Consider the following 13,397-nt stretch of genomic DNA (forward strand, 5'->3'; position numbering starts at 1 on the left):
AGATATTTCTCAAAAGAAGACATACAAATGGCCAAAAAAATGAATAAATGCTCAATATCACTAATTGTTAGGGAAATGCAAATCAGAACCACAATGAGTTATCATCTCTCCCCAGTCAGGATGGCTATCATCAAATAGACAAAAAATAGCAAATGATGGTAAAGATGTGGAGAAAGGGAACTCTTATACACTGTTGGTGGGAATGTAATCTAGTACAGCCATTATCGCAAATAGTATGGAGGGTCCTCAAAAAACTACACATGAGTCTGGGCAACACAGTGAGACCCCACCTCAATAAAAAAAATTAGCTGGGTGTGGTGGTGCAGTCTTGTAGTCTCAGCTACTTGGGAGGCTAAGGTGGGAGGAGCACTTGAGCCTTGGAGGTTGGGGCTTCAGTGAACCATGATCGCACCACTGCACTCCAGCCTGGGTGACAGAGGAAGACCCTGTCTCAAAACAAAACAAAACAAAACAAAACAAAAATGATGATGATGATGATGATGATGATGATGATACAAATAAAATGATCATAAGATCCAGCAATCCCACTTCTGGGCATTTATCCAAAGAAAAGGAAATCAGTGTATCGAGGAAACATCTGTACCTTCATGTTTATAACAGCCCTTTTCACAATAGCCAAGATACAGAATCTACCTAAGTGTCCACCAATTAATGAATGACTAAAGAAAAGATGGTACATAAAATTCATAGAATATGATTCAGCCATAAAAGAGAATGAAATCCTGTCACTTTGGCAACATGATTATGTTAAGTGTAGTAAGCCAGGAACAGAAAGTTAAACACCACATCCTCTCACTCATATATAAAAGTTAAAAACAAGTGGATCTCACGGGAGTGAAAAGTGGAACAGAAGATACTAGAGGCTGAGAAAGGCAGGGGAAAGGGAGAGAAGGATAGTGAGGGATTTTTTTTAAGGGATACAAAATTACAGCTAGAGAGGAGGAATAAGTTCTACTATCCTACAGCATTGTAGGATGACTATACATAACGATAATATATTATATAGTGTCAAAGGGCTAGAAGGAGGATATTGAATGCTCCTAACACAAAAATGATAAACGTTTGAGATGAATATGCTAATTATGGTAATCTGCTCTTACATGTATTGAAACATCACTATACCCCATAAACACATGTACAATTATCATGCCAATTTAAAACATTTAATTGAATTTAATTTGAAAAGAAAATAAACAGACGAGCCACAGACTTGGAGGAAATATATATATACATGCCAAAAATAACATATTCTGTAAGGAAAGTCCTATATCTGACAGTGAAATTAGAGCAGAAAAAGAGTAATGGAGAGAAACAGAAGCTTGGATGCTGTAAGAGCAGATTGTAGATTACATACCTAACTGTAGATTACAGATACTGGATATAGATGAAAGGGTTTTTAAAATACAGATCATAAAGCTAGTTCTGATATAAGACAGATGACTTCAGCTACATAGATAAATTACTTCCAATCTGTCAATTAAAATGAACAAGATAATGACATAGAAAATACCTTTATTGAAATGTTAATTCATAACTACCTGTGGCATCATTACAAATATATAAACTCTGTGGGTTAATTCATAACTACCTGTGGCATCATTACAAATAAATAATAACTGGATAAGAACAGAGAATACTGCAAGCAAACTGATATTGTAGGCTAATAGAACCATTGATAAATATTTTCTTGTTTTCTTTTCAAATATTAAATTTCTGGGGAGGGGGTAGCCACGAAGATATCAAACTTCAGCAAATAACAAAGACAAAAAGTACTTACTTGCTCTATGTTTAAATTGGGAACCATCAGAACAGTGGGTTTCCCTTTTAATCCTGCGTGAATAAACACCTTTTTAAAAACTTCTTTGAATTCGATGTAGGCACATTTGTGAGATATAGGCACTCGGTATAGTTTGTTATCTGTCAGATAACAGGCCAAGGTTGCACATGTTTTTTTCCCACATCCATCTATTCCAATCTTTGGGAGAAAAGAAATCCAACATATGACATATATTTTCTGGGAACCTTTCAATGTATAGTTTTCTGTTTATTATTTGTGCTAGAAATTTTGACCGTAAAAATACCCCAGAATATTTTTATTTATAACCTTTTGGAAGGCATATTAAATGTAATTTAAATATTTTATCAAAATTTTTATAATGCACTCATCCACATTCAATATTTTCATCTTTCCATAGCCTCTTGAATATACGAGAAAATTTCACTGGAAAGAGAATATGATCTTGAAAAATAGCACAGACAGGCTTATAAACCATCTTTATATCACTGTCAATATTTGATTCTTCATTTATAAGTAACTAGATAGATCTTTTCCTTTTTATTTTGAGCAATAGGTACTTAATAAATCCTTTTGGGGAATAATGGCAAAGTATTGTTTTTAAAACAGCTTTATTTAGGTGTAATTTACAGATTATACCAGTTTTAAGTGTATAATTCAATGTTTTGTAGTACATTTACAGACTTATGCAACCCTTGTCACAATTCAGTTTTGGAACAATTTCCTTCAACCCAAAAAGATCTTTCAAGCCCACTGGCAGTCAATCCCCATCCAATTCTCAGGCCCAATCACTAATATGTTTTCATCTCTATTGATTTGCCTATTTTTGGCATTTCATATAAGTGAAATTATATACCATGAAGTTTAATGTATTCGATTTATTTTACTTAGCAGAATAAGTTCCTTCGTGTTGTATGTGTATCAGTAGTTTGTTCCTTTTTATTGCTGAATGGTATTCTATTGTATGGACATATCACATTTTATTTATCCATTGATGAACATTTGGATTGTTTCTGCTTCTTGATTATGAATAATGCTGCTATGAACATTTCCATACAAGTCTTTGAGTGGACACTGGTTTTATTTTCCCTTGTGTAGAGATAGAGAAATGGAATTGCTCAACTATATGGTAAATCTATGTTAAACTTTATAAGAAATAGCCAAACCATTTTCCAAAGTAGTTGTACTATTTTACATTCCCACAAGCCGTGTATGAAAGTTCAGTTTATACACAGTCTTGTCAATGCTTGTTATTAGCTATCTTTTTGATTATAGACAGTCAAGTGGGTGTTTAGTGTTATTGTGGCTTTAATTTGTATTTCCCTAATGACTAATGAAGCTGAACATCTTTTATGGGCTGATTAACCATTCATGTGTCGTCTTTGGTGAAACACCTATTCAAATCTTGTGTCTATTTTAAAAAATAAACTTATTTTAGAAGAGTTTTAGACTTACAGAAAAATTGCCAAGATAGTATGGGGAACTGTCATATATCCCACATCCAATTTCCCCTATTAGCATCTAACATTAGTATATTACATTTGCTACCATTAATGAACCAATATTGATATGTTATTATTAACTGAAGTCCATACTTTTTTCAGATCTCCTTAGTTTTTAACCTAATGTTTTTTTTTTTTTCCTCCTTCGGAATTTCCTCCAGGATACTATATTGCATTTAGTAGCCAAATCTCCTTAAGCTACTCTTGGCTGTGACAGTTTTTCACACTTTCCTTATTTTTGATGGCCATAAAGAGTTTCAAGGAGTTCTGATCAGGTATTTTATGGAATGTCACTCAACTGGGATTTTCCTGCGTTTTTCTCATGATTATACTCACCGTGATTTATCTTGATGGTGAACTTGATCACCTAGATAAGACGGTGTTTGTCAGGTTTCTCCACTGTGAAGTTACTCTTTTCTCCCCCTTTCCGTACTGTACTCTTTGGGAGAAAGTCAATATATGCAGTCCTTAGTGAATGAGTGAGGAGTTATGCTCCAGTTTCTTGAGGGTAGACTACCTACGTACATTACGTGGATTTCTTCTGAATGGCAGATTTGTCTATGCTCCCTTATTTACTTATTTATTTAGTCATTTATTTATATAAGTATGGGCCCATGGATATTTATTATACAATTTGGATTTTAATTTAATACCACTTTATTTCTTTGTTTTCTTGCTCCAGCTTTGGGTACTGTGAACTCTTTTAGTCGGCTCTCGTGTCCCTCTGACATAACCCCATGATTATTGTAGCACTTCACTTGTGGCACTGCAGGATTCTCCAGGCTCATATTGTTTATTTCCTGTCCCAGTCCTATAATCAACAATTTTCCCAAGGAGTCCTGGTTCCCTTTATTGGAGAATGGTATTAGAAACCAAGATCTGGGAGCTAGGTGTACTCATTGCTACTGGAGATCACTGCCCGTAAGCCCTCCCAGCTGACACAGCAAATAAACAAATATTTGTATATTAATCCTTATAGACACACATTCCTATAAAATTTCTATATCCAATCACCTATATTAAGCTAAACATAAGTTCAACTTATGTCTCCAACTCTGTTACTACATGTTCATTCTAGCCTCTTTCCCTTGTTTAGCTCTGCCCTCCAATAGTGAGAAAACTGGTTTCCAACATCTGCCATCCATTTACTTCATTATTCAATTCCAGTATATGTATATTGTGGTATTAGAATGGTTAACTTTACCCCCAAACCACTTTTTATATTGGCTCCTTTTCCCCTAATTCTCTTCAGTGAGTTTGTGTCACACACTTGCTACAGGGTTTGATTGTTCTTTCACATTCTGAATGCCATCCTGGGATTACCAGAATTCCAAAGTGATTTTTTTCTAAATTTGTATATAAGGCTCATTCTTTGTGTTGTCAAGTTCTATGGGCTTTGACAAATATATAGTGTCATGTGTTCACCATTATAGTATACAGAACTTTTACCATCCTAAAAAATCTTGTGTTTCACTTTCCTTTCTTTCCACTAAACCCTTAGGCAACAAATATTTTTACCATTTCCATAGTTTCGCCTTTTCCAGAATGTCATATAATTGGAATCTATAATATGTTGCCTTTCCAGACTGACTTCTTTCACTTAGCAATATACCTTTGAAATTCACTCATGTCTTTTTGTGGCTTGAGAGCTCATTTCTTTTTATCTCTGAATAGTATTCCATTGTATCAATGTACTACTACAGTGTGTTTATTCATTTGCTTTATTGAAGGAATCTTGGTTGCTTCCAGTTTTTGGTGATTATGAATAAAGTTGCTATAATCATTCCTGTGCAGGTTTTTATGTGGGCGTAAGTTTTCAAATCAGTTAGGTAGGAGCATGGTTACTGGCTCAAATGGGAAGACTATGTTTAGCTTTGTAGGAAACTGCTAAACTGTCTTCCAAAGTAGCTGTGCTATTTTCATTTCCCATCAGCAATGAATGAGAGTTCCTATTGCTCTGTATTCTTGTCAGTAATCGCTATTATCAGTTCTTTGGATTTTGGTCATTTTAATAGGGATGTTGTGGTATCTCATTATTGTTTCCCCTAATGACAATTGATATTGAGCACCTTTTCATATGCTTTTGTAAGGTATTTATTTTTTCCTTTTATTTTTTAGTTGACATGTGATAATTGTACATATTTATGGGATACAGAGTGATAGTTCCGTATGAACATATAATGTATAATGATCAAATTGGAGAAAATACATTCATCACCTCAAACATTGTCCTTTGTGTTGTGAATATTCAAAATCCTCTCCTCTAGCATTTTGAAAACATTCAATAAATTATAGTAAACCATATTCAGCCTACACTGCTGCAAAACACCGGAACTCATTCCTCCTATGTAGTAATAATTTTGTATTAATTAACTAAACTCTCCCATTCTCCCCTCTTGTCCCCTTCCTGGCCTCTAATGCCCATAATTCTACTCTCTACTTCTACGAGTTTGAAATTTTTTTTCTCAGTTTTCACACGAGTGAGAACATGCAGTAGTTCTCTTTCTTTGCCTAACTTATTTTGCTTAACATGAGGCCTTCCAGGCTCTCCCATGTTGCCACTTTTTGCAGCACTATTCACAAGAGCTAATAAGCCAAATGTCCATCAGCAGAAGAATGGATAGACAAAATGTGGTATACATGTACAATAAAATGCCATTCAGCCATAACAAGGTATCTGTTTCTTCATTTATTTACTTAATTTATTTTTTTGAGATAGGGTCTCACTTTGTCACCCAGGCTAGAGTGCAGTGGTGCGATCACAGCTTACAGAAGCCTTGAACTCCTGGGCTTAAGTATCCCCCTGCCCCAGCCTCCTGAGTAGCTGGGACTACAGGTACATGCCACCATATCTGGCTAACTTTTTATTTTTATTTATTTTTTTTTGTAAGAAGGGGTCTCATTATTTGGCCCAGGCTGGTCTTGAACTCCTAACCTCAAGCAATACTCCTGTGTTGCCCTTCCAAAGTGCTGGGATTATAAGCATGAGCCACAACATTGGGCCAGCATCTGTTTATTTTTATTTTTATTTTTTGAGACAGAGTCTCGCTCTATCACCCAGGCTGGAGTGCAGTGGCACGATCTTGGCTCACTGTAACCTCTGCCTCCTGGGTTCAAGCGATTCTCCTGTGTCACCCTCCTGAGTAGCTGAGATAAGAGGTGCACCACCATGCCCAGCTAATTTTTGTATTTTTGTAGAGATGGAGTCTTACCCTGTTGGCCAGGCTGGTCTCAAACTCCTGGCCTCAAGTGATCCACCCACCTAGGGCTCCAAAACTTCTGGGATTACAGGTGTGAGCCACTGCACCTGGCCTGTTTATTTTTAATTGGGTTGTATGTCCTTAGGATTTTCCACAAACAGGATCATGTGGAATGTGAATAAGGATGGGTTTGCTCCCTTTGTTTTTTCCAATCTGGATGCCCCTTCCCCACTTTTTCTTATTTAATTGCACTAGCTAGACCTATAGTATAGTGTTGAATAGAAATTGTAAGGCAAAACATTTTTTTTTCTTTTTTTAACAGTGAGGTATTTTTTGTTTTTTCTTTTTTTATACTTTAAGTTCTAGGGTACATGTGCACAATGTGCAGGTTTGTTACATATGTATACATGTGCTGTGTTGGTGTGCTGCACCCATTAACTCGTCATTTACATTAGGTATATCTCCTAATGCTATCTCTCCCCCCGCCCCCCTCCTCACAATAGGACCCGGTGTGTGATGTTCCCCTTCCTGTGTCCAAGTGATCTCATTGTTCAGTTCCCACCTATGAGTGAGAATATGCAGTGTTTGGTTTTCTGTTCTTGCGACAGTTTGCTGAGAATGATGGTTTCCAGCTGCATCCATGTCCCTACAAAGGACACGAACTCATCCTTTTTTATGGCTGCATAGTATTCCATGGTGTGTATGTGCCACATTTTCTTAATCCATTCTGTCACTGATGGTCATTTGGGTTGATTCCAAGTCTTTGCTATTGTGAATAGTGCTGCAATAAACATATGTGCACATGTGTCTTCATAGCAGCATGATTTATAATCCTTTGGGTATATCCCCAGTAATGGGATGGCTGGGTCAAATGGTATTTCTAGTTCTAGATCCTTGAGGAATCACCGCACTGTTTTCCACAATGGTTGAACTAGTTTACAGTCCCACCAACAGTGTAAAAGTGTTCCTATTTCTCCACATCCTCTCCAGCACCTGTTGTTTCCTGACTTTTTAATGATTGCCATTCTAAGTGGTGTGAGATGGTATCTCATTGTGGTTTTGATTTGCATTTCTCTGATGGTGAGTGATGATGAGCATTTTTTTCATGTGCCTGTTGGCTGCATAAATGTCTTCTTTTGAGAAATGACTGTTCATATTCTTTGCCCACTTTTTGATGGGGTTGTTTGTTTTTTTCTTGTAAATTCGTTTGAGTTCTTTGTAGGTTCTGGATATTAGCTCTTTGTCAGATGAGTAGATTGCAAAAATTTTCTCCCATTCTGTAGGTTGCCTGTTCACTCTGATGGTAGTTTCATTTCTGTGCAGAAGCTCGTTAGTTTAATTAGATTCCATTTGTCAATTTTGGCTTTTGTGGCCATTGCTTTTGGTGTTTTAGACATGAAGTCCTTGCCCATGCCTATGTCCTGAATGGTATTACCTAGGTTTTCTTCTAGGATTTTTATGGTTTTAGGTCTAACATTTAAGTCTCTAATCCATCTTGAATTAATTTTCATATAAAGAGTAAGGAAAGGATCTAGTTTCAGCTTTCTACTTATGGCTAGTCAATTTTCCCATCACCATTTATTAAATAGGGAATCCTTTCCCCATTTCTTGTTTTTGTCAGGTTTGTCAAAGATCAGATGGCTGTAGATGTGTGGTATTATTTCTGAGGGCTCTATTCTGTTCCATTGGTCTATATCTCTGTTTTGGTACCAGTATCATGCTGTTTTGGTTACTATAGGCTTATAGTATAGTTTGAAGTCAGGTAGCATGATGCCTCCAGCTTTGTTCTTTTGGCTTAGGATTGCCTTGGCAATGCGGGCTCTTTTTTGGTTCCATATGAACTTTAAAGCAGTTTTTTCCAATTCTGTGAAGAAAGTCATTAGTAGCTTAATGGAGATGGCATTGAATCTATAAATTACGTTGGGTAGTATGGCCATTTTCACAATATTGATTCTTCCTATCCACGAGCATGGAATGTTCTTCCATTTGTTTGTGTCCTCTTTTATTTCACTGCGCAGTGGTTTGTAGTTCTCCTTGAAGAGGTCCTTCACATCCCTTGTAAGTTGGATTCCTAGGTATTTTATTCTCTTTGAAGCAATTGTGAATGGGAGTTCAGTTATGACTTGGCTCTCTGTTTGTCTGTTATTGGTGTATAGGAATGCTTGTGATTTTTGCACATTGATTTTGTATCCTGAGACTTTGTTGAAGTTGCTTATCAGCTTAAGGAGATTTTGGGCTGAGACGATGGGGTTTTCTAAGTATACAATCATGTCATCTGCAAACAGGGACAAATTGACTTCTTCTTTTCCTAACTGAATACCCTTGATTTCTTTCTCTTGCCTGATTGCCCTAGCCGGAACTTCCAACACTATGTTGAATATGAGTGGTGAGAGAGGGCATCACCGTCTTGTGTCAGTTTTCAAAGGGAATGCTTCCAGTTTTTAAGGCAAAACATTCTTTCTTTGCTCTCGATCTTAGGGGAAAAGCATTTCGTCTTTCACTGTTAAGCATAAGGCTAGCTGTAAGTTTTTCATAGAAGCTCTTTATTGGGTTGATGAAGCGTCCTTCTTTTCCTTTTGGCTGAGAGTAAAAAAATGGTGTTGGATTTTGTTGTGCTTTTCTGCATCTCCTGAGATTATTGTGTGGTTTTTACTTTTAATTCCATTAATAGGTATATTGCATTAATGATTTTTAGAAAATATGAAACCAAATATGCATTCCTGCAATAAATCTCACTTGCTTATGGTGCATACTACTTGTTATATGTTGCTGGTTTTTGTTTGTTAAGATTTTGTTCAGATTTTTTTCCACTATATTCATAGGGGATATTAGTCTGTACTTTTCTCATGATGACTTTGTCTAGTTTAGGTATTAGGATGTTACTGACCTTATAGATGAATTGGGAAGTATTCCCTCTTCTATTTTCTGGAAGAGTTTGGGAAGGAATGGTGTTAATTCTTCCTCAGATGTTTGGTAGAAATCTCTGGTGAATCCATTTGGCTCTGGGCTTTTCTGGTGGGAAGTTTTAAAATTCCTAATTAAATCTCCTTATTTGCTATTGGTCCATTAGATTTTCTAATTCTTCAGTTTCAGTAATTTATGTATTTCTAGGAAAGATATTTTATCCAAGTGATCTAATATATTGGCATACAATTGTTCATAGTATTCTCTGATAATCTTTTTTTATTTCTGTAATACTGATATTCCCTCTTTAATTCCTGATTTTAATATATTTAATATTCCCTCTTTAATTCCTGATTTTAATAATTTGAGTTTTTTCTTCCGTTTTTCTTGGTCAGTCTAGCAAAAAACTTGTCAATTTTGTTGATCTTTTCAAAGAACCAACTTTTGGTTTTATTGATATTTCCTACTGGTTTTATATTCTCTACTTTCTTCTCTAATCTTTATTATTTTCTTCCATCTGCTTGCTTTGGGTTTGGTTTTCTTTCCTTTTGGTATTTTCCTAAGGTGGAAGGTTAGGCTATTGATTTGAGGTTGTTCTTTCTAAATATATGTATTTATAGCTATAGATTTCTCTTAAAGAACAGCTTTATATTATGTTTTTGTTTGTTTTCATGTATCTCAAAGTATTTTCTAATTTCTCTGCAATTTCTTCTTTCACCCATTTAGGAGTATGTTGTAAAAGTTCCACATAGTTGTTAATATCCAAACTTTCCTTTTGTTGGAAACTTTCTAGTTTAGTTCTACTGTGGTCAAAGAACATACTTCGTATGATTTCAATCCTCTGAAATTTACTGAGGCTTGTTTTATGGCTTGGCATTTGGTCTCTCCTCAAGAATGTTATATGTTTGCTTCAAAAGAATATGTATTTTGCTGTTGTTGGATGAAGTCTTCTATCACGTCGATTAGTTCAAGTTGTTTTACAATACTGTTGAAGTCTTTGTATCCTTGCTGATTTTATGCCTAGTTTCTCTATCAATTATTAAGAGTGAAGGTATTGAAGTATCCAACTATTATTGTTAAATCGATTATTTCTCCCCTAAATTCTGTCAGGTTTGGTTCCAGGTATTTGGCACTAAGTTTTTAGGTGTGTATATGTTTACAACTCTTATGATCCTTTCATCATTATAGCATGTTTTTTTTTTTTTTTTTGGTCTCAGAACACTTAATTTTTTCCTGAAAGTCTACTTCGTCAGATATTAGTATACCCACTCCAACTTTCTTGTGGTAATTGTTTGCATGGATTATTTTTCTCCATCCTTTCATTTTCAGCCATTTTGGATCTTTGAATCTAAAGTGTGACTTTTGTTGATAGCATATAGTTGGATTTTGTTCTTTAAAAAAATCTAGTTTTATAATCTCTGTATTTTTATTGGAGTTTTTAATGCATTTATATTTATGTTATGATCAGTGTGGGGCTTGTCTGCCACACTGTTATTTTCCATATGTCTCATGTACTTTTTCCCTTTGTTTCTCCATTCTTTTGTGTTAAATATTTTCCAGAGCTCTATCATCGTTTTCTTGGCTTTTTTATTATATATATTTTTAGTTCTCTTCTTTTTTTACATTAAAAATAACTATTTATTGAATGATACCATAAGGTAAAAAGATGAACCATAATCTGGAAAATTATATTTGCCACACATATAATGAAGAAAATATTAGTATCTGAATATATTACTCCTACAAATCAATAAGAAAAAGATAACCTAATAGAAAAATGGGCAAAGCACATGAATGGACGATTCACTGAAGACCCGAATGACCAATAAACAAATGAAAAGTTGATCAACCAGTATCTGCATCTCTATGTTTGCCCCTGCAGTAACTATCACTGTCCCTTAGCAACCCTCAATAATGACTGACTGAAATTGCTGCATAGATATGCCAAATACTTCAGCCCTCTCACCTTTCTGAGGCACATTTCCTACAGCATTTCCTAGAGATTCCCTTATGTAATTAACTTCCAGTTGCTAACAATAACTGGCCGATAATGTATACTGTATTGATTACCGTCTCTTTTGTGTCTCACTTTCTCACTCCTCTACCTGATTTCTGGGACCTTGTCTCAAGTTAACATTGAATACTTGCCTCAGGGTTTTCTTCTGGGGGAACTTAAACTAAGATAAAATTTTCAAGCTTCCTTGCCAGCACTGGACAGGTTCTAAGCTCTGACAACTCTATGGGAACTTTACACAGAAAAGAAGCTAAAGATTCCCTTAAAATGCATATAGGAGAAGGGGTCCGATGGCTTTGAATCAGGCCTGATGGCTGGGGGCCTGGCACAAAACTTCATAGCTGTCCCAAGCCTGGAACTCTGGCTCATGGACCTCCTGCAGGTCTGCTTTCCTTCTGTTCTTTTTGAAACTTGTCTGCCATCGGTGTGTTTGGCCCTGACCTGCTTGGGTTCACAGTTAAACTATCCCTTTTCCTTGAGCATTTTTAGCAATTTTATTGAGATGATAGTGACATAAAAACTATACATATATTTAGGGTGTACAACTTGATGTTTTGATATATGTGTACATTGTTAAATGATCATCACAATCACACTATTTAAAATATCCACTACCTCTACATAGTTACCATTGTGTGTGTGTATGAATATTAAGACCTACCCTCTTAACAAATTTCAAGTATGTAATACAGTGTTGTTAACTATCATTACCATACTGTACATTAGTTCTCCAGAACTTGTTCATCTTGCATAACTGAATTACATTATGTATCTTATCACAATCTATTTTATTTTTATTTTTAATCATAATCTATTTTAGATTAATACTAATAATTCCAGTAAAATATAGACAGTTTTCTTCAACATAACCCCATTTCCCCCTCCTCTTCTGTGCTATTCATTGTTACATATATTACATCTTTATATATTATAAACCTGACAATAGTTTTAGAATTATCATTCCATCTGATTATCTTTTAAAGTAGTTAAGAGTAAAGAAGAAAAATATATTTACATAGTCTGTGGTAGGCAGAAAAATGCATTTGCCACCCCTATTTTCCACAAATATGTCCCCATCATGATCTCTGGAACCTATGAATATGTTATATTACATGGCAAGAGACTTTGCAGACATGATTAAGATTAAAGACCTTAAAATGGTGAGATCATCCTAGATTATCTGGCTGGGCCCAGTCTAAATCACATGAGTCCTTGAAAGCAGAGAACCCTTCCTGGCTTTGATCAGAGAGAGAGAGAGATGTTATGACTGATGAAGGGTCAAAGAGATGTAATGTTGCTGGTTTTACAGATGGATAAAGGCAGTTATGAGCCAAGGGATCCAGAAAGCCTCTGGAAGCTAGTAAAAGAAAAGGAACAGATTCTCCCTTAGAGCTTCTGGAAAGTAATGCAGTCATACCTATACCTTAATTTTGGCCCAGTGGGTTCCATGTCATACTTCTGACCTGCAAAACTGTAAGATAATAAATTTGTTTAAGCTGCCAAATTTGCTGTAATGTGTTTCATAGTCAGTAAAAAACGAACACACGGCCCTATATTTACCTATGTAATTGCTCTTACTGGTGCTCATTATTCTTCACATGGATTTAAGTTACCATTTGGTGTCTTTCACCATCACCCTAAAAATTTACTTTAGTATTTTCTGTAACAAATTATCAGAGCTGTTTATCTGGAAATGTCTTTATTTCATTTTTAAAATAGTTTTATTAACATAAAATTTTTGAGGTTTTTCCTCCTTTTATCTTTGAATATGCTGCTCCAATGCCTTCTGGTCTCCATTGTGTCTGATAAGAAGTCAGCTGTAAATCTTATTGAGAATTCCTAGTACACAAGAAGTTGTTTTTCTCTTGCTGCCTTCATGATTTTCTCTTTGTCTTTGAATGGTAGACTATGATGTGTCTAGGTGTTAATCTATTTTAATCTACTTGTGCTTACTCTTCTTA

General features: G+C 35.4%; 1 protein-coding gene across 7 annotated transcripts in view; it reads right to left on the reverse strand.

The window, feature by feature from the left end:
• Positions 1-13,397, reverse strand: part of DNAH14 (dynein axonemal heavy chain 14) — a 506,458-nt gene that overhangs the window by 122,779 nt on the left and 370,282 nt on the right. For 5 of the 7 annotated variants that reach the window (XM_050760305.1, XM_050760207.1, XM_050760198.1 and 2 more), the window contains one exon: positions 1,799-1,996. The exons of the other annotated variants lie outside the window; for them this stretch is intronic. In XM_050760305.1, coding sequence (XP_050616262.1) covers positions 1,799-1,996 — 198 coding nt within the window. The remainder of the gene's footprint in view (positions 1-1,798; positions 1,997-13,397) is intronic. 7 annotated transcript variants of the gene reach the window in all.

This window comes from Macaca thibetana, chromosome 1 (genome assembly GCF_024542745.1).
Source record: "Macaca thibetana thibetana isolate TM-01 chromosome 1, ASM2454274v1, whole genome shotgun sequence".
Classification (NCBI taxonomy): Eukaryota; Metazoa; Chordata; class Mammalia; order Primates; family Cercopithecidae; genus Macaca; species Macaca thibetana.